General features: G+C 49.7%; 2 protein-coding genes and 1 non-coding gene across 5 annotated transcripts in view; 1 reads left to right on the top strand and 2 right to left on the bottom strand.

The window, feature by feature from the left end:
- Positions 1-17908, top strand: part of CAND2 (cullin associated and neddylation dissociated 2 (putative)) — a 32617-nt gene extending 14709 nt beyond the window's left edge. The window contains exons 8-15 of the mRNA XM_045990810.1: positions 1243-1535; positions 2640-2781; positions 3116-4618; positions 7027-7122; positions 9121-9290; positions 10565-10729; positions 12812-12919; positions 15232-17908. Coding sequence (XP_045846766.1) covers positions 1243-1535; positions 2640-2781; positions 3116-4618; positions 7027-7122; positions 9121-9290; positions 10565-10729; positions 12812-12919; positions 15232-15459 — 2705 coding nt within the window. The 3' untranslated portion in view covers positions 15460-17908. The remainder of the gene's footprint in view (positions 1-1242; positions 1536-2639; positions 2782-3115; positions 4619-7026; positions 7123-9120; positions 9291-10564; positions 10730-12811; positions 12920-15231) is intronic.
- A 144-nt stretch (positions 17909-18052) lies between these two features.
- RPL32 (ribosomal protein L32) lies at positions 18053-22989 on the bottom strand. Of its 3 annotated transcripts, none has more exons than XM_045990821.1 (4): positions 22874-22989; positions 21448-21548; positions 20691-20872; positions 18053-18231 (listed from the first exon to the last, which is right to left on the bottom strand). In XM_045990821.1, the coding sequence occupies exons 2-4, from the start codon at positions 21541-21543 to the stop codon at positions 18102-18104; spliced, it is 408 nt and encodes a 135-aa protein (XP_045846777.1). In that variant the 5' UTR covers positions 21544-21548; positions 22874-22989; the 3' UTR covers positions 18053-18101. The 3 variants fall into 3 exon arrangements, with proteins under 3 accessions (XP_045846777.1, XP_045846779.1, XP_045846778.1); XM_045990823.1 differs by lacking the exon at positions 22874-22989 and adding an exon at positions 22551-22719; XM_045990822.1 differs by lacking the exon at positions 22874-22989 and adding an exon at positions 21949-22007.
- LOC123933300 lies at positions 21616-21755 on the bottom strand. Its single transcript, XR_006816548.1, has one exon. It is a non-coding gene; the product is annotated as a small nucleolar RNA SNORA7 (small nucleolar RNA).
- Positions 22990-23874: the final 885 nt, after the last annotated feature.

Below are 23874 nucleotides of genomic sequence, written 5' to 3' on the forward strand. Positions count from 1 at the left end.
CCTACCTGTCACTCAGACAGGCCCTAGAAGCAGGGCATTGATGGAGGAGATGGACTTAGGGTCTGGTGGGGTGCTCAGAATAAGATGGGATGGTGGGAGATGAGATTGGACTTGGGTGTTGGGGCCTCGAATCCCAGGTTAGGGAGGATGGGCATTTTCTTGTCAGTAGCCTGGAGCTATGGATGTTTCTTCCTGGGTGGCCTAGGGTGGAGGTAACAAACCACAGTCCATCAGAGGACATCTGCTCTGGTGACAGGACATATCCATGGGACCATCCACATGGCCCTCTATGGCTTCTCCAGACACCAGTGCTCTGAAAGTTGTAGAAAGTCATCTACAGAGTGGCATGGGTAGGGAGAAGACACTGGCTTCTGGGTCTGTGCCTTGTGGTATCCCTAGTTAGGACCATCCCCCTCTTAGCTTCATGTGTGTCTCCCTAGGTGTATGGGTGGGCCTCGTGGGCCTGAATCTCAGCTCTGTTGTTTCCTAGCTGTGTGTCCTCAGGAGAGTCTCACCCTCTCTGAGCTTTATTCTTGTCATCTATAAAATGACAAGAAGGCACCCTCATTCCTGAGGTGTGGTGAAGACTTGAAGAGCTCTGTCCTGTCAGGGGTGCTTGGCAAATAGAAAGCCACACAAACCCAGCTCTTCCTTGTTAGTAGTCCTGCTTGGAAGCCAGAATCAGGACTTGAGAGGCTGTGGGGTAGAGGGAGGGAGGAAGTCAAAGGAAGGCCTATCATCTCTCCCTTCTCAATCCTAATAAGTGAAACATCACACAGTTCAGTTCTGACCAAGGATGGATTTTGTGCCCGCATGGATTCTCTGAAATCCTCACTAATGACTTTAAAGTTCGTTTTGTCCCTGATGTAGGCAAAACAGTGAAGGGTCTGGAGGCAAAGGGAGCATCCTGGTCTCACTCCAGCTATATCCCTGCTCAAGTAACTTGGAGTGAACCATTCTCCCCAGTTTCCACATCTCTACAGAGGGAAAATAACCCCCATCTCACAAGTCAGTTAGTTGTGAGGCTCACTTGAGTTTGTGGATCTGAGGTGCTCGGCCTCACCTCTAGCACACGGTAGGTGTTCATTAAAGGGCAGGTAACCTTCCTCATAGCCTGTGAAGAGTCATCAAACGTTGGAAAAGGCCTGGCTCCCTCCTCCCTGCCCCCTCCCAGCAGGCAGCCCTGGTGGGGCCAGGCTGCAGCACACAGGGGGCTCCATGGGTATCCTGTTCCTGCCCTAGAGAGTGAAGACGAGTACAGTGATGATGAAGACATGAGCTGGAAGGTGCGCCGGGCCGCAGCCAAGTGCATGGCAGCCTTGATTGGCTCCCGGCCTGACCTGCTGCCTGATTTCCATGGCACCCTGGCACCCGCGCTCATCCATCGCTTCAAGGAACGCGAGGAGAACGTCAAGGCCGATGTCTTCGGGGCTTACATTGTGCTGCTGCGGCAGACGCGACCCCCGAAGGGGTGGCTGGGGTCCATGGAGGAGCCTACCCAGACAGGCATCGGCCTCCACGCGCTGCACGGCCAGGTGGGCATGCCTCCTTCCATCTCCCATCCTTGCTCCCCGACTCAGGACTCACCCTCCCATCCATCGGCTTTCCCATCATTCTGCTGCCACGTCATCTGTCCACCCACTGAGGTGTGTGCCCTGAGCCCTGAGTGTCCCCGGCCCTTGTTGGGTGCTGAGGCCCAGTGGGGACCATGGCAGGTAAGACACAGGCCTGTGGACCACACAGGCTAGGGACAGATAGACGGCGCCAGTTGGGCTTCTGGCCCCCTGAGAAGGAGTTTCAGTTTTATTCCAAGAGCCTAGAAGCCACAGGAGGGGAATTACAGGATCCTGTTCCCATTTGAAGGAGCTCACGCTGGCTTCTGTATGGGGGGAAACGGACTGTAACAGGGCGGGAAAGAATAGCCGCTGGAGGCCAGCAGCTAGTTGTCCAAGTGGAAGGGATGGTGCCGTAGGCTGGGAGTAGGGGAAAGAGGACTGGTTAGACTGGAGGGGAAGTTTTTGGGTCGTGCTCACGGATTGGATGTGGAGGGTGAGGGACAGGAAGGTGTCATGTGAGTGCCAGATTCTGGCTAAAGCATGAACTGCAGTTCCTTGACCTGTGAAGGGAATATCTAAAGTTCTGTTCTGGACGTTTACATGGGAGGTCCTTGGATGCCCATGTTCAGAAGTCCGCTGGGCGGTGAGCACACGAGTCTGACATCGGAGATGTAGATCTGGGAGTCTTTGCCTCACTGGCATCGGAAGCTCAGGGGACAGTTGGGTTCCTCTGGGGAGAGAATCTAGCGAGGGAAGGAAAAGGGGCCTCAATGCTTAACCCTCATGGAGTGTAGGGGTGAGAGCCAGACTGCCTTGGGTGACCTGGAGCAAGTCACTTCATCTCTCAGGCCTGCTCCCCATCTGTAAAGAGGGCCCAGGAACAGGACCAACTGCAGAGGGTCTGCATATGGAATCAGGTGTCTGGTATGGAGGGTATGGAGGGTATGAGGGAAAGCTGGGGATAGAGCGATCCTCCCCTACCGGGGGTCCTCCATGGGCCTGTTACTGGGCAAAGTGCCCCACTACTGGGTGGGGCAGCCAGCTTTCCTGGGTGGTCACTGATCGCCTGCAAACTGCCCACAGGTGCCTCTGGTGATCAAGGCCCTGCAGCGGCAGCTTAAGGATCGGAGCGTCAGGGCCCGCCAGGGCTGCTTCAGCCTCCTCACCGAGCTGGCGGGGGTCCTCCCCGGCAGCCTGGCAGAGCACATGCCTGTGCTGGTAGCAGGTAGGATGGACTGCAGCTGGCTATCTGCTGTCCTGGGCTCTTCTAGAACCCAGACCCCAGGCCTCAATCCCTGTGGGTACCCTTGTTCAGCAACCTATAGTGGCTCCCCACTCCCAGCAGTGAGAACAAAGCTGGGGTACAGGCCCTACTTCCTTGTTTCAGAAGGGTTTCCTGGCTTTGTGTCCCTCCCTTCTGGCCCTGGGCAAGCCCTGACCTTCCAGAATCTGCAGCCTAAGAGCCTAGAGGTCTGGGTCCAGCTCAGATGCCTGCAGATGCTCCACCCCCATAACCAGGGACTGCTTGTGGCCCTATAACTTTTGCACCCACTCCACAGGCATTGTCTTCTCTCTGGTGGACCGTTCAAGCTCCTCCACTATCCGGATGGACGCCCTGGCCTTCCTACAGGGGCTGCTGGGCACAGAGCCAGCCGAGGCCTTCCACTCACACCTACCGACTCTCCTGCCACCTGTGATGGCCTGCGTGGCTGACCCTTTCTACAAGATCGCGGCCGAGGCCCTGCTGGTGCTCCAGGAGCTGGTGCGGGCCCTGTGGCCCCTGGACAGGCCTCGGACACTGGACCCTGAACCATACATTGGAGAGATGTCTGCAGCCACCCTGGCACGGCTCCGTGCCACTGACCTGGACCAGGAGGTGAAGGAGCGCGCCATCTCCTGCATGGGCCACCTTGTGGCCCACCTGGGTGACCGGCTCGGGGACGACCTAGGGCCTTCACTGTTGCTTCTCCTGGACCGCCTGCGGAATGAGATCACCCGGCTGCCTGCTGTCAAGGCACTGACGCTGGTGGCCGTGTCCCCGTTGCGGCTTGACCTGCAGCCCATCGTGACTGAGGCACTGCCCATTCTGGCCTCGTTCCTGCGGAAGAACCAACGGGCGCTGCGGCTGGCCACGCTGGCTGCCCTGGACGCCCTGGCCCAGAGCCAGGGACATAGCCTCCCGCCGAGTGCTGTGCAGGCAGTGCTGGCCGAGCTGCCTGCCCTGGTCAGTGAGAGTGACATGCATGTGGCCCAGCTGGCCGTGGACTTCCTTGCCACAATGACCCAGGCCCAGCCAGCCTCCTTGGCCAAGGTCAGCGGCCCTGTGCTCTCGGAGCTGCTGCGGTTGCTGCGCTCACCCCTGTTGCCTGCCAGCGTGCTGGCGGCTGCTGAAGGCTTCCTGCAGGCCCTGGTGGGGACCCGCCCCCCGTGCGTGGACTACAAGGAGCTCATCCGCATGCTCACGGCACCTGTCTATGACCAGGCCGCGGAGGGCGGGCCAGGCTTGCACAAGCAGGTGTTCCACTCTCTGGCTCGGTGTGTGGCGGCCCTCGCAGCCGCTTGTCCCCAGGAGGCGGCAGGCACAGCAAACCGCCTGGTCTGTGATGCCAGGTCACCCCACTCAAGCACAGGGGTCAAGGTCCTGGCGTTCCTGTCGCTGGCCGAGGTAGGCCAGGTGGCCGGGCCAGGCCCCCAGCGGGAGCTGAAGGCAGTGCTCCTGGAAGCCTTGGGGTCACCCAGTGAGGACGTGAGGGCGGCCGCATCCTATGCGCTGGGCCGCGTGGGTGCCGGGAACCTGCCCGACTTCCTGCCCTTCCTGCTGGGGCAGATTGAGGCTGAGCCCCGGCGGCAGTACCTGCTCCTGCACGCACTCAGGGAGGCCCTGGGCGCTGCCCAGCCCGACAGCCTGAAGCCCTATGCTGAGGACATCTGGGCCCTGCTCTTCCAGCGCTGTGAGGGCGCCGAGGAGGGCACCCGGGGGGTGGTGGCTGAGTGCATCGGCAAGCTAGTCCTCGCGAATCCTCCATTCCTTCTGCCCCGATTCCGGAAGCAGCTCGCTGCAGGTAGGGGCACAGACATGGGCAAAGGCAGTTCCAAATCGGAAGCAGGCAGTTTGCATCTGAGCTGCCCACTCAGAATGAGCTAATTCAAGCAACTGGGTCAGAGAGTCGCAGTGTGGATAAGGTGAAGGCAGGGGAGCCTTTCAAACCCAGTGTTTTCAGAGACTTGCAGCCTCTACCTGGGGGACTCTTTAGGATAGAGGAGAGAGAATCCTTAATATGTCCCCTCAAAAAATAAGCCTTTCATGGTGCCATTTTCGTACTCCTTGGCATAGACCGTAGTGTCATGCTCCAGGCGAAAGTTAATAAAAGCAATTCTCTGCCTGAAGAGAGTGCAGCTCTCTTGGGCTAGGAGCCAGGAACAAATGTCAGTGTAGACTAGGACTGGGGGCCATATCCCTCGGGATTTCGGGGGTGGGGGAGACCTGGCAAAAAGCAGGGCAGGTTTTGTGTGATCAGGCAAGGGCATGTCCGGGCATTCTGAAGCTCGGAGGAAGAAAGCAGACAGGTGGGACTGTGGGGCTCTTGGGCACGTGGAAGCCTGGAGAAGGAAAGGCCTCCAGGCCTGGAGCTGGTCTGCTGGCTTGCTGATAGGGTCAGTGGGTGTATGCACTGACAGAATGCAGGCAAAATGGTGGGTGCATAGTGGATGGTGTGTAATTAACACTAAAGGAGTAACTGCTGTCATTGCTGTTAGTGATTACAGTTAAGCCCTGACTGGGTTTAGAAGCAGTGGCCAGCTCTGTGGCTCAGAATTGCCTGTGATACTCACAGCGCTCTTCATGAGAAACCTTGAGCGGCCAGAGTCTTGGGATGAGGAGCAGCTCTGCCATTCCCCAGCTCCGGTTTGTTTCTACCTCATGCACACGGTTGAGCCAGCTAACCAGTCACATTTCCTTTTTAGCCACCTGGAAGCTTGGAGCCAAATTCGTGGCCTGCTCCTAGCAAGTTTGTGGGACTTCCTAGTTGGCTCTCCCTGCCCTCACTTTAGTCCTCCTCTCACTTCCCTGCCTATATTTTTCCTCAGCCTCATTTTTTTTCTCATTTTATGTTACAATTAAGTTTTTTTTAAAGATTTTCTTTATTCATTTGCCAGAAAGAGCACACAAGCAGGAGGAGAGGCAGGCAGAGAGAGAAGGAGAAGCAGGCTCCCCGCTGAGCAGGGAGCCTGACTCGGGACTCCATCCCAGGACACTGAGATCATGACCCAAGCCGAAGGCAGATGCTTAACCAACTGAGTCACCCAAGTGTCCCTTTAATTAATTTTTTTAAGATGTATTTTTTAGAGAGAGGGAGCATGTGCAGAGAGGAGAATGAGAGGGAGAATCGTAAGCAGACATCCCACTGAACAGGGAGCCCAACAGCAGGGCTCAATCCCACGACACTGAGATCAAGACTGAAACCAAGAGTAGGACATTTAACTAACTGAGCCACGCAGGCCCCCCATCATTTTCCTCATTTCAAATTCACTTAATCCTGTTCTATTGCCCATGTCTTCATCAGCCACCCTGAATATTCTTAGGAGCCAGTCCGGATAGAGAGAGTAAGGGGAAAAGCTGCAAGTCTAAAGTCACTAACTCATTCCCTTATTCACACCCCGGCACCAAATGTAAACTTCTTCCCTGAGTCTCAAATGTAAAGTCTGCATGATGGAAACAACCTTAACCCATCACTGCTGTGTGCTGGGGAGGAGAGGAGCAAGCCCCTCTGATTTGTTCCTTTCACCGAAACAGAAGGTATATTCCCTTCCCTTTCTTCACCTTCTCTACTCAGCAGGCAGAAAAGTAAAATTAAGTGTCTTCTCCATTACCAAGCTTAGGGGGTGTTCTGAATTCTGTTGGCATCCCCTTGGCCTTCAGCTTGCCTGGAGCACACCTGCCCCGGGCTGAGGAGGAGGGCTCTGCCAGGGCTCAGAATCAGCCGTTGAATTTTGGATCTGCTGTGTGACCTTAGATGTGAACTTAACCTTTCTGGGTCTTTTTCCTCTTCTGTAAAATAAAGATAAATAATAATTTTTATGAAACATTTTGATTTCTCTTACCATTATTAACTAATTTACATGACCATCCTGAGGATTAATTGAGATAATGTGTCTGAAAAATAGAACACAGCTGTAAGGCCTGAGCAAAGGTCTTTGGGCTGTGGATTGACCACTGTCTTGGGTTCTTGGTTCCCTGTCTGCATCCTGCAGTGTGGTTACCTGAGAACTGGGAGTTTTCCCGTCAGCCACAGCAGAGAGAATTTAGGGATAAATTTTAGGCTGCCAAGGGAAATGGGAGCATTGACTTTGCCAAAGAGGGGAGGGGTCCCGTTTTGTCTCCTGGGGAGGCAGAGAGCCTTGGTGCCTTCTGACTTGTGGGTATCCAGGGTCCACCCTGGCACTCACCAAGCGGATTCCTCTCATCCTGCAGGTCGGCCACACACGCGGAGCACGGTTATCACAGCAGTCAAGTTCCTCATCTCTGACCAGCCCCATCCTATTGACCCCCTCCTGAAGAGCCTCATTGGTGAGCACCCCTTCCCTCTGTCTCCGGCCCCATTCAGTACCCCCTCCCAGGCTTTGAGTCTGAGCTGACTTTTCTTACACATGAGTCAAGGGGAGTTGGAGACCCAGGAGACTACCTCACTCCCCTGACAGGAAGTAGGGGTCTAGGTTCAAATCCCTCTGCTGACACTGAATCACTGGGTAAGCCTAGCATGCCCCTTGTGACCTCTGAGCCTTAGTTTCCTCCTCTGTAGAATGGGGGTAAGGTTCTGAGGTTATTTCAGAGACCCTATCCATTACTGAGGGGAAGGTATTCCCTGAACATGCAGGCTCTTATAAGTGGAAAACCACCAGCCTCTCATGCATTGGCCTCAGCGGGTGCAAAGCTGAGTAGGGCTGCACTGGAGTGGGGAGCAGCTTACCTCCTGTCTGAGGAACCCTCTGTCGTGAGGACACCAAGTATCCTTTGTTGGTGAGCCCTCTCTTTGGGGCTTTGCGGGACCAGGCTCTTCCTAGAGAAGGCAGACATTCGAAGCTCCGAGTCTGCAGGCCTGTCACTGGACCACACTGGCGTCTGGCCCTTCTCCTCCAGGCAGCCTCGTGGAATGTGGGGAGTCTTGGGTTGGTAGCCTGGTTCTCTGCTTCTCTCTGGCTGTGTGAGCATGGGCGATCATCTCATCCCGAGCTATAAAATGGGGGTGCTGATCCCCACTTGACAGGGCACTGTTGGGTGAGACCAGGGGTCAGCAGACATGGCCATGCTTGGGATTGGAGAACACGTCCAGAAGTCACAGCAATTCGAACTCGAACTTTTCCTGCCCCAGCTCAGGAATCAGCCATTTCTCCAGGGAGCCCTGATTCCTTTGATGGGAGAATGATACTTAGGACCCAAAACCTGGACTCTAGGTGTGCTCATTGCTACTGGGGTGCCACCGCTGTGAGGCCCTCAGCAGACGGAGCTGAGGAGTGTGTGTGTGTATGAGTGTATGTACACAGACAGACACACAGGGACATGAGTTACCTCCTCTCCAGTCCAGCACTGCAGGGTTCCCCCAGCCTCCTTCCCTCCCATTCCGTACCCTTCTCTTACAGGGTGAAACTCACCTCCTACTACCTATAAGATATATATTCTGGAATACACAGAAAGTAGACTGAGAATTGCTAACCTTTATAGCTGAAAAGTCAGCATTTATTTGTAGGGCTTTTTGTCCTTAGCTTGAGGGCATCTAATCAAAATACCTCGGAAGTTACTTGGTGAATTGTTTCACTCTCTCATAACCTGATGGTTTTGTTAATCATTTGAAATATAGTTAGGGGTTTGGTTGTTGTTATTTTTTATGCTTTTCTTTAGGGACTCACCTCATTCTTGATTTTATTTACTTACAGAGCATATGGAACATTAGTGTAGTTATCAAAAGTCTAAACTGTATAAAAAGTCATACTCAGAGAAGTGCTATATGAATGTGTAAGTTTCTTCACCTCTCTGATCTCCAAGAGCCCTATCTATAATAATATCAGGTTACCATTTATAGAATCCTTGCTCCGTGCCAGGCTGTCTTCTATGTATTTATATTTTATATAGATTTAGTTTATGTAAATAAATATGTACTATGTATAATAAAAATTTATATATAATAAATATATATATGTGTGTGTATATATGTGTATGTATGTGTGTGTGTATATATATATATATATCACTTCACTACATTTTAAATCTTAAAAACAGTTCTCCGCTATGGTACTGCTCTTACTCCCATTTGATAGATAAGACACTGAGGCTATCCAAGGTCTCATAGTTAGGCAGTGGTGGAACCTGGATTTGAACCCATGCTAGACTCTAGTTCACATTCTTATCTGGGCTCTGAGGACTTGTGCCTGGCAAAAAAGTAGATGCTCAGAACACATTTGCCCCCATTCGGCCAAGTCTGCCCATTAAGTAGGTAATCGAGGTCGGGGATGGAGGTGGTCTGTGTCTTGGCCCAGCCATCCCACACACCCCCTTTCATCTTTCCATCAGGAGAGTTTATGGAGAGCCTGCAGGACCCAGACCTGAACGTGCGCCGGGCCACCCTGGCTTTCTTCAACTCAGCTGTGCACAACAAGCCCTCGCTGGTTCGGGACCTGCTGGATGACATCCTGCCCCTCCTCTACCAGGAGACGAAGATCCGCAGGGACCTCATTCGAGAGGTGAGGCCAGAGAGACACAGGGCAGGAAGCCCTGGGCCTGACCAGTGGGGCTGTGGCAAGGATTCAGGTCACCCGGGGCCTAGGTCAAGTCCCACTCCCCCACTTCCCAGTTGTGTGACCCTGGGCATTTCAGACACTCTGAGCCTCAGTTTTCTTCTTGGGCACAATGAGGAGACTAATTTGTATCCGCATCAGAGCGTTGTGGAGGAGATTCCATGAGTTATGTCCTGCAGGGGCTCAGAACTGTTCCTGGCGCACCGTCGGCCTCAGTAGGAGTTGGTGCTTCTTACTATCACTCAGCAATCAGCAGGGGTTCACTGAGGGCCAGCCCGGTGTCAGGGTGGCAGGATCAGAGCTGGACCAGACATGGTGTCTGCCCCCAGGGAGCTCCTGCCCTCCACAGGGACAGAGGGACCCATTCTGCCAATTATTTCACTGACTTAAATCCTTAAACAAGGTTTTAAGGAGCAGAGATTAAAGGTGACTTAACAGCTGTCATCACATGATATAATAAAAATGTTTGAACCACCTGGCATTGCCGAGGAGGAAGTGACTGTGATTAGAGGGGTTTGGAAATTTTCCCAAAAGAGGGACCTTTAATTGGGGCTTTGAGGGGTGAGAAGGAGTTTACCATTAAGAACAGAGCCTTGTGGTTAAAAGCTTCAGAGACCAGGGTTTTTTAATTCTAGTTCAGCTACTTACTAGCTGTATGTTCTTGGGAGAGTTAATTAACCTCTTTGAGCCTAGTTTCCTCATATGTTAAATGGGGTTATTGGTAATACTGCCTCCCTAGGGCTGTTGTGATGCTTGAGTAAAATGTCATTTGTCAAGCACTCAGCACAGTGGTTGGCATCTTATCACTGCTCCGTAGACCATAATAATTATTGTTACTGGGTTTTTTTAAAGATTTTATTTATTTATTTTAAAGAGAGAGGGTGGGTGTGAGCGAGCTGAGGGAGAGGGAGACAGAATCTGAAGCAGACACCAGGCTCAGTGTAGAGCCTGATGCAGGGCTCCATCCTGCAACCACAAGATCATGACCTGAGCTGAAACCAAGAGTCAGACGCTTAAAACCGACTGAGCCACCCAGGCAGTGTCCTCATCGGAGGACATTGCAGGCTGAGCAAAGGCAAGAGGCTTGAGAGTACAAGGCTTGATTCGGCGACAGAACACAATACCGAACAAGGGAGGTGGGTGTGCAGCAGGGACTGAGGGAGGTGTCCTTACACCCTAGAGTCCCATCCCGTAACCCTCGTCATCCTTCCGTCCTGCAGGTGGAGATGGGACCCTTCAAGCACACGGTGGATGATGGGCTGGATGTGCGGAAGGCAGCCTTTGAGTGCATGTACTCGCTGCTTGAGAGCTGCCTGGGCCGGCTGGACATCTGCGAGTTCCTGAACCACGTGGAGGATGGCCTAAAGGACCACTATGATATCCGGGTAGGACAGGCTCCCCGGCCAGAACAGCGCCCACCCCGTACTGAGGGGACAGGCGAGCACCACTGGGGCTCACTGCTTGTTTGTCCCCCACTCTCCACCCCAGGCACCCCCATGAAGATAACTGCATTGTTCTCTCTCTCTCTCTTTTTAAAGATTTTATTTATTTATTTGACAGAGTTCACAAGTAGGCAGAGAGACAGACAGATGGTGGGGGAAGCAGGCTCCCCGCTGAGCAGAGAGCAGGAGCCACCCAGGCGCCCCTCTCCTTTTTTTTTTTTTTTTTTTTTTTTAGTATTTTATGTATTATTTAACAGAGAGAGCAGGGGGTGGGGCAGAGGGAAAAGCAGACTCCTCACTGAGCAGGGAGCCCGATGTGGGACTCCATCCCAGGACCCTGGGATCATGGCCTGAGCTGAAGTCAGATGCTTAATGGACTGAGCCTGATTTTTTCCTGATTATCAGTCAGGAAAAGAGCCAAGCTGGGGCGCCTGGGTTGCTCAGTGGGTTAAGCCTCTGTCTTTGGCTCAGGTCATGGTCTCAGGGTCCTGGGATTGAGCCCCGCATCTGGCTCTCTGCTCTGCAGGGAGCCTGCTTCCTCCTCTCTCTCTGCCTGCCTCTCTGCTACTTGTGATCGCTCTCTCTGTCAAATAAATAAATAAATAATCTTTTAAAAAAAAAAAAAGAAAGAGAGCCAAGCTCTCAAACACCTTTGGCGGGAGTCTACACTGGGCGAGCTCTTTGGAGGACGGTTTCGCCATAATGAGAAACATTTAGAATTCTTCGACACATTCTTGATCTAGCAGTTCCGTCTCCATAAACAGAGCCTTTGGACTCACTCCTAGAAATGTGTTTGGAGTTTTTATGTTCAAGATTGTTCTTCCCAGTTCTGTGGGGGTTGGGGAAAGCTGGTGGCTTCCTGAATGTCCACCCATCAGTGGGCTGGGTACCTCTGGTCATGGAATGCTGGCCGCACTGAGAAGAGTGAGCCAGGTCCCTTCGCACTGATGTGAGAGACGGCCAAGCCCCACTGTCGATTGATAAAAGTCAGTTGTTTTTACAGGCATTTTCCGCACGCTGTCCTGTTCTCACCCATTCTGTCCCCATCATCCTCTTGTCTGTCCTCCCAGGAGCACGGGACAGGGCCTGACATCAGTGCCACATTCGGACCCCAGGGTCCGGGCTCCCTCTGGTATTGAGGAGGGTGGGTGTGACATGTCTTGAGCCTCCAGAGTTATCTTGTTGAGTCTACACCGTATCCTTGGATGGTGTAGCTCACTTTACAGGGGTGAGACCAGAGAGCTGGTGGGTTCAAGGGCACCAGCTGGGCAGTGGAGGAGCCCTGGGTCGCAGCTTGTGCTGTGTAATGCTGTGCTCTTTGCTGCTGTGGCCCTGGTCGCCCTCCTTTGCCGTGGGTTGTGGGGGGATCAGGGCAGTGTAGACAATGGAGGGGTTGGGTAGGGCACGTAGAATCCAGACAACCATCCTTTATGGTGTGAAGTGCTGGTTGACCATTTTCCCAAGAGGTCAGCATTATTTTCTAGGAGGCCGCATCCAGGCCTGTGGATGTGTTTAGTTGGCTCACACAGTAGTTTGTTTGTTTGCTTTTTAACTGGGTGTCAACATTTAAAAGTTGAGAGATCTTCCATTAAAATCAGTGTCTTTGGAAAGCAGCCCGTCAGCCGGGGCCACATTCCCACAGCCACAATTGGCTGGAGCTGAGAGCTGTGGTCTGGAGTATGGGCTCTTGACTCCTGCCCAGTTGCCCTCTGGCCCTGTTCACTCATGGCCAGTATCTGCCTGGCCCTGTGGGCATCTGAGCTGGAGAATCGCCCCTCCCTGGTACCTCTTCTGATCTGATCCTACCCAGGTCAGCCAGGCATGGGAGCCATTGCCACTCACAGTTTATAGATAAGGAAACTGAAGCCCAGAGCAGGAGAGACTGGGGCAGGGCCCTGGTGGGAATTAGTGCTAGAGTTTGGACCTGAGCTCCAAGTGTTGGGACCAGAGTCTCTGATCTTTGGGGGCCTCTGCTCCTTTTGGTCCTGGGCCATTTCACCATGAACTCTGCTTCCTCCTGGGTAGATGCTGACCTTCATCATGCTCGCCCGACTGGCTACCCTCTGTCCCGCACCTGTTCTGCAGAGAGTGGACCGGCTCATTGAGCCACTCAGGGCCACCTGCACCGCCAAGGTACCTCCCTCTCCCCACCCCACTTAGCGCTGGGCACACCTGCAGATTGCTCACAGTTACCCTTTATAGGTTGTGTATGAAGGGCTTCATTTAATTGTTGTCATCCTCCTGTAAGGTACTTCTTATTGTCACCACTGTATACACAGGGGAGCAGAGACTCAGAGAGGTGAAGTTATGGACCTAGGCTACCCAGCTAGTAAATTGCAGAGCTGAGATTCAAATCCGGCTCTTTCTTTCCTTCATTAAACATTTCCTGGGTGCTGGGCCTCGTTGCAAGGTACTAGGGATACAACATTGAACCTGGTGGGTTCCCCACTCCCATATCCTTTTTTTTTTTTTTTTTAAAGATTGTATTTATTTATTTGAGAGAGAGCCAGAGAGCGAGCGAGCATGAAGGGGATAAGGGCAGAGGGAAAAGCAGATTCCCCACTGAGCAGGGAGCTTGACGTGGGGCCCCATCTCAAGACTCAGGGATCATGACCCAAGCTGAAGGCACACGCTTAATCGACTGAGCCACCAAGGCTCCTTCCTACTCCCACATCCTAATTGGGAAACCAAGTGAGACTCTTGGAAAGATATAAACCATTGATTGGTTGATTGATACAGGGCAGAGTTGCTGACAAGCTAGAGTGCCTCAAGGATCCAGGGGAGGGATTCGGAGCCAGAGGCCTGGGGGCAACATGCAGTGTTGGGAACAGAGCCTGGCATACCCAGGGGGTGGGAATCCAGTGATTACCTGGTGACTAAAAGAATTAACTTGGATTTTGAAAGCATAGGAATTAACCAAAAAGTGGTAGAGTATTTCAGTTTGGAGTTTAAGGAGGAGAGATACCCCCAGAACAGTGATTTTCAAGTAGCAAAACCTTTTCCAATAAAATAAAATCTTCTGTGGATAAAACATTAAAATTAGTGGTTTCTTAATAGATAGAAACCTGCCTTGTAAGTTTCCCTTTGTAACATACGTGGGTATGAAGTCAAAAGAAGCTGTGTTTCTGCAGGACTCTTGCAGTCTTGACCGTTTCAGTGGCCAAATCATTTCTAATTTTCTTTGAGCCGTTTGGCATGGAGAAAGATTGCAGTTCCCAGGGAAGGCCTGCAGACCCCCCTTCACTCAGCCCAGATGTCAAGAGGAGCTTCAAACTGAGGCCCACACATAGGCCACTCGGAATGGCTGCAGAGGACGCTTTGTCGGGCACTGAGATGAGAACTTGCTGCATCTGTGTCCACAATCCCTCATCTGCTGAAACCTACAAAGCTCTGGAACTCGTTTGGCAACAAAACTTGACTTAAACTGGCCTGAGGCTACTTACGGCTTTTCTCTCTCACTGTGACACGCATAATATTCTTTCATTTTTCATATAGTAGGGGAAATATTCATGTATTTGATTACATGATACTGTACCACGTTGTCTGCACACTATCCCCTTTCTAACCCTTCCTCCCACCCAAACCCGCCAAATCCTGAATTCCAAAAGCACCCCTGGCTCCAAGGGTTTCAGAGCAGGGAATATGGACCTGTGTTAAGCCATTTAACCCTCAAAGCAACTCTATGGAAAGGAGGCTCTTCCATACAGAAAGGGAAGTGCAGTTCGCAGTGACAACCCGAAGTCACAGTGCTTACAGGGCAGAGCATTTGAACCCAAGACTGCCCAACCCCAGTGCCAAGCTCTTAACCTCTACACTGTACTCTTGAGGGGGAAGAGTCTTTGTCTGGGCCAAGTCAGCAGCCTCAAGAGGAATCCGGACTTTATTTCATAAGGAGTGGGGCAGTTCTGAGATTCTCTAAGTGGGAGAGGGTGGAGGATGAAGAAACTAGACAGGCAAGGCAGTTTGAGGGGTTTCCTGCACAGACTAGCTTGTCAGGGCAGGCACCTGAGTAGGGGGGACGAGGCCAGCAAGGTGACTGTCATGGTGATCCAGTCATTGAATTAAGTCACGGTATCAAGAGTCTGTTTTAAGCACAGTAAGAAAAGATAGGCTGAATCCTGTCAGGGGAAAGAGATAACTAACTGAACACTTTATAGCATTTATCACCATCCAGTTATTTATTAATAAAAAGAAAGGTGGCAGTTTAGATTGGTTGGTTGGAGGCCCCCTAGGTGACCTTGAGGTTGATTTAATGACAAAGAATCCCCCTCTGGGGAAACCCACGGGGGAAAAGCACAGAAGAAACCTCAGGAGGCTGGAACCAGTGTGCTGTGATTTAAACTGGGAAGGATACAGGTGGTTGGGACGGATCCGGAGACCAGTGAGGGGAGCTGTGGTGTGATGCTAAGTTCAATAAAGGATGGCTTGTTATTTTCCTACTTTAGGTCAAAGCTGGTTCTGTGAAGCAGGAATTTGAAAAGCAAGATGAGCTGAAACGCTCTGCGATGAGGGCAGTGGCCGCCCTGCTGACCATCCCAGAAGTGGGGAAAAGCCCCATCATGGCTGACTTCTCTTCCCAAATCAGATCCAACCCCGAACTTGCTACCCTCTTTGAAAGCATCCAGAAGGATTCTGCTTCAGCCCCCAACACGGACTCGATGGAGCTCAGCTAATACCCCCCAACCCTGCCCCCAGGTGGGCCCTTACTTAAGAGAAGGAGGCCTACCCAGCCCGAGGCTTCACTGTCCCCCTGCCCACCACAGGCCTCTCTACTTTTGCCCTTTTGTCATCTCGCTGGGGGCCCTCCTGCTCCTGATTGGGGCTTACAGTGCCTTCTCCAGGGACCCCCCAACTCGAGGCCCCCAGCAGGAGCTGCAAGGCTGTTAACAGTTGGGCCCTTTAACTCAGGACACTCATTCAAAGAAACAGGGCACTGACATTTTCCAAGCCCTTTCACACATAGATGTGTGACTTCACACGGGGCGGTCTGTACCTTCAAAGCGGGGAGTCCCTGCCTCACTAAGGACTAAGTAGTGTTTAGAAATAATCTTATGCTCACAGCTGCGGAAGGTTAGGAGACAGCCGGCTGGCCTCCCTGCCCACCAGTGTCCCATATTTGTCACTCACACCTCTCCCACTCTTCACTTCATCTGATAGGCCAAACATTAGGGCTGGGTGGGCATCTTGAAGACAAGCTACTTCTTTGAACTTTAACATTTTAGAATTCAAAATGCTTTACTTTCTAATTGGCAGTAACGAATCTGAAATTTTTTTGCAGGGAGAGGGGGGTCAGGATAGGGAATTAGATCTAGTTTGTTTGTTTTTCTCATTTCGAAACTCTTATGTAGCCAACTGGGAAATAAGTACCAAGAAAGTACAGACCATCTTTCATGTCACCCACCTAGGTGTCAACAGCTGGTTTGTGTCCTGAGGGACTTTGAACATGTTGTTTCTAGTTTTTAGTATTGAAGACACAAATATTAAACAATAGGCTAGAGAATTTTCTGTGCTATCCCAGGTTAATAAAGGACAGACCTAGTTTTGCTTTTTCTGTGCACACTTCCTCTACTCAGTAGACCACCATCTGTATACTTCCCAAGTCAATTTAAAGAAATCATGGAAACAGCCCAACAATTAGCTCAAATGTTTCAGACTAGGCTTTGAACTGGTTGGAGGTAAGCAACCTGTAATTTACATATCCAATTTAAGGGACTTAAATCCACTCATGGCTAGCATGCCAAAATTGCAAGCAGGCTAGTATTTCTGCTCAGTTGACCAGGCTGGTAGGGAAAAAAACACCTAGAAGCGATTGTCTTGTTCTTGCATACCTCATGCCACATCCCAACTATACTGCCCTTCGCTGCCAGTTCTTAGAAAAGTGCTATCATAACCTTATAGACATGTCTCTTTCTTGTGCTTTGCAAATACTGCGTTTTTTTTTACAAAATGGTTTGTGGCAACCCAGTGTTCAGCCAAATCTATCAACACCATTTTCCCAACAGCATTTACTCACTTCCTATTTTGTTAATTCTCAGACTATTTCACTTTTTCATTGTTATGGTGATGTGATCATCGTGCCTGAAGAGTTCACTGAATTGCTGCAATCTCGTGAGAAAACGTTAATGGAATTGCTTCTTATGAGCAAAAAATTCATTGAGATGGGATCCACTCCTGAAGATGCTCGATTGTTGAAATGACAACAAAGAACTGAAGAATATTACATCAACTTAGTTGATGAAATAGTGGTAGGGTCTAAGGAGACGGGACTCCTGATTTTGAAAGCCCTCTGGGTGAAGAGCTAACAGTATCATGCTATAGAGAAAATCATTCTTGACTCAGTCAATGCAATCAACTTCATGGTCTTCATTTTAAGAAATTGCCACAGCCAGCCCAGCCTTCAGCAGCCACCACCCTGATCTGTCAGCTGCCATCAACATGGAGGTTAAGACCTTCCACCAGCAAAGATCACAACTCAAAATATGTTTAGCACTTTTGAACTAGATGGTTAGCATTTTTTGCAATAAACTTATTTTTAAATTAAGGTATGAACTGTCTAGATATGCTATTGCACATAATAAATTGTAACAGTATAAACAACTTTTCTATGCACTCAGAAACCAGAAAACGCATTTGATTTGCTTCATCAGTGGTTTGAAACCAAACCGCAGGGTCTCGAGAAGTATGCCTGTAATTCACATAGCTAAATTCTAGCTTTTGCGGCCTAAGGTTTAGGGCTGTAGTCGAAAAGGCAGCTTGACTGTTAAATTCTGAGTACCAATCAAGAGACCCAACGATGTTAAGAATCCCAGTCTTCAGAAACTGCTGTTAAGTTACCTGAAGCAGCAAGCTGGGGGAGGGTTATAAAAGGGAGACCGAAAGTTATCTTCAGACATCCAAGGCTAATCGTAGAGGGATTTGTGGATCATCCTGTCATGTTTTTGTTCAGAGGCTACCTCAGAAGAACTACATACAGTGACCATCATCCAAATTTACAAAGTGAGGCTAAGGATGACTACTTGCTCTGAGCTGCAAGGTCCTTCAATCAAAGGTCTTAGAACGTTCCTTGGTCGGAGCCCAAGTCTCTCCCAGCCCCAACTGGAGCTGATAAAGCTGCTCTGGGCACCAGAGGCTTGTGCCCTATGAAAAATGAAGTATCCTTTACAAACCCATTCCAAATGGAGGATTCCACAGAGCATTAATGGGCAAAAGAATAATCTCCATGAACAAGTTGTCATGGTAAGACACCAAGGAGGGAAATGCCAGATGGCAGTTTTATGGTTTTATTAACACAAATATGACGTGCACAACAAGCTGTCTATTCATTTTCTTCGCTGCGCAGCCTGGCGTTGGGATTGGTGACTCTGATTGCCAGCTGGGCTGCTCTTTCCACAATAGCTTTGCGGTTCTTGGAGGAGACGTTGTGAGCAATCTCTGCACAGTAAGATCTGGAAGAGAAGCAGTTAGTGAGTATGGAGCAAGCCAGATGAACACACACTCCGGAGTTTCCCAGGGAGGGCAGCAGTTTTGGGTCACATCACCTCCAGAGCCACAGCACAGAGCCATGAGGGCTCTGGCAAAGCTGATGAACAAGACCCACACAGTCCCAAATCCTAACTTTCCTAAATTCCATGGTACCAGCAGTAGGACTCTTCAAGTATTTACTGATAGTGACAAAGGTACTCACTGTCCCTTCATTTAATCCTTACAAGTAGCCTTGTAATCCAGGTATTGCTTCCTCTTACAGACAAACCAAGACCCTTAAAGGTGCAAGTGAATTCCCAAGATACTTAGAAATGGACAGGGCTAGGATGGCTCAGTCCCAGATTCCAAGTTCAATCGTTCTCCCCCAATCCTTTCACAGTCAATCTGCCCAACACAGGGCAGTCTCAGGGAGCTTGGACTTGCCCATTAAGTTCTAAAACTCTCTGCAAAGCAAGAGGAGAATCCAACAGTCTGATTAAGCCACGGGTTTCCTGGCCCAGACATTAACATTTTACTTGTTTGACTGATGCAGACAAAATACAAATTGAGAAGTAACACTGCCTGAAGTCACCCAGCAATAATATTTCCCAAGTATCTGGCTGGCAGATACTGTTCTAATCTACTCATTTCTCACAGCTGCACCAGGCCCCAGTTTGGTAACAAACTGGCCTAATGAGAGAAGATTTCAGTGAAGTTATGACACCATCAAGAACAGATTAAGAAAAGACACTCTCGGGGCACCTGAATGGCTCAGTCAGTAGAGCATGGGACCCTGAGATCAAGAGTCACATGCTCTACCAAATAAGCCAGCCAGGAGCCCCAAAAATAAAAATCTTAAAAAGGATGCTTTACCCCTGGAGGAATTTCAGCAAAGACAGAAAGACAGCTATAAGAAGTGACTAAATCAGGCAATGAAATACATAAGTTCTTTTTAAGAACTCTAGCAAAACAGCTTAAATGTGAGACAAGCAAACGCAAAGAATTTTTATCTTCTATAAAGGAGTCCACTCAAGCTCAAATTAGCTCTATTTTGAAATATTCCAATAATCTTTGTTTTCAACACTGAAAGCTTTTCCCAAAAATACCTCAAGTCCATACCCACATGTGTATTTAATAACCAATCAATCACTATATGTATTATCTTAAATACTTCTGTCTGCCCAGGTATTTTCCCCACACATGACAATCATTTCAAATACACATGTAACACTCCACCCAGTGCTTATACTCCCATCATTCACAAACTGTATTTTCAACTGTTCAAACTGAACAACTGTTCGATTGTTTCAAAATGCTTTTTATTTAGGGATAAGTATCCAGAAATGGAACTTGTGGATTAAAGGTCATAGATTTCACATATTTCTATGGCTCCAGACACAAACTGCCAAGCTATTTAAGAATATCTTTTTGGTAACCAGTGACACCAGCACCGCAGCATTTCTGCTACACAAAAGGAATTGCATCTTTCTGTCACAATTCTCCATCCATCTAATTGGGGTTTGGGCAGCCACCCCTAATTCCTCTGTTCACCCAAGGATTTTCAAAGGAAAATTTCCAGTATCCCAACACCCATTTAAATTCCCAACCTAGAAAACTCAACCGAAGTGAGAATTATGGCTTCGTTTACTTCTATTACTTGTGCCTACAATCACTAGAGATGAAAGATCTTTGTAAGCAAGCACGCAGGTCCTATAGTTAGTCAACCTCTCCACATCCTAATTAAGAAAACAGGTTTTCAGCTTCTGTTTAATAGGAAGGAAAGAAAACCGTCCTCTGCTTTACCAAAGAAACACCATTCCCTCCAAACTGGATTCAAAAGCATCCAAATCACTTCCCACGTGAAATGTTTTCTCATCCCACCGCCCTAATTCTGGCCTCAGAAGACCCCAAGTCTTTCTCACACAGCGCTCATAAAGTGTCTTTCTCAAAATACTTGAAAGTAATGCTGTGAACCCTTCGTGCACTCTTGCATCTCTACAACTTGGTGCAAGTCATCCTCCTGCCAAGTCTTCCTCCTTTTCTCCATCTCAGAATAGAGCTCCTTATCAGACAACTCAACTATCCCCATAGCCTTCTGAAGGAAGATACCCATGGTCACAGCACTAAGTGCCCCTTTGCTCTGAGGCTGTATCTGATATCCCCCCCACCTCCACACAGAGCAGTGTTCTGCAAAGAACTGCCAAAAGGATACCAGTGTTTATATTATTGGGCAAAGTCCTTCTTTTTCCAGATCTCGGGTCTCTACACTCTTCAGGTAAGTTCCCTTACCCTACTCCAGCAAAGGAAATACTTCAAAGTCCCCAACAAGCATTCTTTAAGCTCCTGAGAGAACATACAACTCTTCTAAATGCTAGAGTCCCTACCAAAAATGCTCACAGATCCAGATTCTGACACCTGAACCCAGAGGTGGGACCCAACTCACTTGTTGCACATCAGCAGCACTTCAAGCTCCTTGACATTGTGCACTAGGAACTTCCTGAAGCCACTGGGCAACATGTGCTTTGTCTTCTTGTTGCTCCCGTAACCAATGTTGGGCATCAAGATCTGGCCCTTGAATCTTCTGCGCACCCTATTGTCAATGCCTCTCGGCTTCCGCCAGTTGCGCTGAAATAAACACAGGAGGGTTAGTGTTTTTGCTAACAACTTTTCCTTTTGGAGAAAAAAGAGGACTCAACGAAAAGGAAATATGCCAAACAGTAGCTATCTGGGTTACAGTATTTCGCTACACCTTTTTACACACACACACATATTTTGTGGTGGAAAAAATAGGGGCTCCTGCATTTGACTACCAGGAATAGACTCACATCCACACTCCTCAACAAAGGAAAAGCAGACTACATGTTAACAGAATGTGAAGAGGCTGTATATTTCTCATCATAAAAATAAGGATAACTTACTTTAATGTCTTGAGGCCACCTAAAATGATTCAAGCTTCCAGATACCTCAAACAGTCAAATGTCCCTGACCATTTAAATTTCAATTTATATTATAATCAGGTGACTGAGTGCCAGTAAGGCATACTCAGGGAGGCTTGAGTTTCTGGAAAGCTCTACCACCAACCAGAGTGGTTCATCTGCCAAAGGTGCTCTCTGGACCAGGTGATGCCAGAAGTCCAGAAGCCCATTTAGGAGTTCCTTTCTCCACCCCAACGAATACTTCCATCCCGGGATGATATATACCTTAATTTTGACATATCGGTCTGACTGGTGCCGGATGAACTTCTTGGTCCTCTTTTTAACGATCTTGGGCTTCACCAAAGGTCTGAGGGCAGCCATGACGCCTTCAAGAAAGAGGCAGAGATGGCGTCAAGCAGTCCTGGAAGGAGGCTTTCCTGCACAGGGGTTGAACGTTGTTGCAGAGTGTCTTCCAATCACCAGCTACTGAGCAAACTGGGAATGGAATGGGTACCTCTGCCAGGCTTGCTTTCCCTCCCGTCTCCGAAGCTGGCAGAATACTAACCACTCTCCAGACGCGATCCTGGGAGGTCAAGGGTCACGTCACCCCCTAAAGCCAAGGAAGGATGCTAACAGCTGATCGAAGACAAATCGACCCCAAATGTTCTCAACTTGCACAGGGCAGCAAATCCCACTTCCAGTATCCCAAACCCTAGACAGTCCAATTTCCTTTTAGTTACGCAGAGCTTGGGCAGGCTACAAGCACGGGGGTCTTAGTTCTTTCACCTGTAAAATGGCAAAGATACCGCACACTGAATGCCTGCAGTGACTGAACGCAAGCAGACCTGAAAAGAAACCTGTGTTTCCCCGAAGGCTGTTGCTCTGCAATTCCCTCACCACAGGCCTACAAAACCACGATGTGCTCAGAACATGTTTCTAGACCTCTGAACTTCCGTTCTACCTGGAGATCATCCGAGTCTCAATTTATAACCCTCCTCAAAGCGGACTTCCCGGTCACCCCATTTTTTCCTCCTGCAGCACACTTTTTGTTCTAGTCTCCTCACCGCCTCTTTTCTTTATTTAACACCCGGTGAAGGGCGCTGCGAACGTCGTGTTCGATAAACGAATGCACCCCCGCCCGCAACACGATTTCCTCGCAGGACGCGGTTTTATATTTCCGGAGACCCTGACCCGCCATCAGCATTTCTGTTAACGGAACTAATCGACTCGCAGCTCACGGTGGCTGGTGTTTTGTTAGGTGATTCGGCCGCAGCAGCAACCCCAAGACCAACCAGAAAACTGCAGAGGAAGGAGCGTCCGCCAGCGGAAACAAAATACACGCGGGCACACTTCACTGACCAAGGTGATTCGAGTATTCGTCATCTCACCCGAACCCTCTGGTCGCTCCACGGCTCCCACAAGCTCTCTCAGGCTAGACCCGAAGGGCGACCTTCACTCCCAGGGCTCAAACAAGCTGTCCGCAACACAGAGAGAGACAACAGGCGGCCTCCGTAGAAGGGCAAAGTGGCCCTGGGAAGCAAACCTCCATCACCGGCTGGGCCGCTTCGCTCTGTTCCCGTACATACACCAGCCAACTGACAAGGACAAAGCCCGCCAAGACGACTGCATGGAAGGGCAAGCCTCCTCACCACGAAGCGACAAGAACAGATTAAGACCGCACAGATGCGGATGGCCAACGATTAAAACTCACCCAGTAACAGATGGCTGCCACCTCCGCAGGCAGCGCCGAGGAAGAGAGGGGACGGTGGCGCGCGAGGGCTGATGGGACTTAACCTCTGGGTCCTGGCCGGGGGAAAAAGAGCACTTCCGGTTCTTCGTCCTTGAAAGAAAAGAAAGACACTTCAGAGAAATACTACTGGAAAAAAAAGTCGAGGGATACATTTGTTTTCCTAGATATTAATATCTGCGCGTAGTACTGAGAATTTTTCATACCTGCTGTTGGGACTACATAGAACAGTTGGAATTCTTTCTGAGCTTCTAAGACCTGGGGGGGGGGGCGCGCATACACTTCCGCCAGAAATTGAAGCCGTTCCTCCGGAGACGAATCCTGTTTGTTTTTTTTTTTAATTATTATTATTTCCGCCCGCGTTTGTTCTGTTGCTAAGTGCGCCTCTTCGTGGCCAGGAGGGAACAAAACAGAGACTTCTTAATTCCCTCACGTGAATGTATAGAGTAATATAGCAATGAGACTGTAATAGCTATCATTCGATGGGTTTTACTCTCCTTCCCACAATTCTGTGAGGTAGTTCTCTTATTTTCCCCATTTTACGTCTGTAGAAAGGGGAGTTTGGGGATTCGACTCCAAAATCTACACTTCCAATCATTAGGTTAATCTGCTTAGTGTTAAATTGTTCTTGGTTTTGTCTTACTTAGATTTTGTTTTTAAGATTGTTGTAAAAAAATCACGTTTCAGGATTAAAAAAATTGCGCCTTGATTCCACAATTTGAACACAATACAGATGTCATCACTGATTTTTTTTTTTTTTTTTTTTTTTAAGATTTTATGTATTTGACAGAGCAGACAAGTGGATGGGGGCGGGGGGTCAGCAGGCAGTGGGAAAGGGAGAAGCAGGCTCTCTGCTGAGCAGGAAGCCCGATGCGGGGCTGGATCCCAGGACCCTGGGACCATGACCTGATTAATTGGAGAGCAGACCCATAACCCACTGAGCCACCCGGTAACTCCACTGATCT

This window comes from Meles meles, chromosome 20 (assembly GCF_922984935.1).
Source record: "Meles meles chromosome 20, mMelMel3.1 paternal haplotype, whole genome shotgun sequence".
Taxonomy (NCBI): Eukaryota; Metazoa; Chordata; class Mammalia; order Carnivora; family Mustelidae; genus Meles; species Meles meles.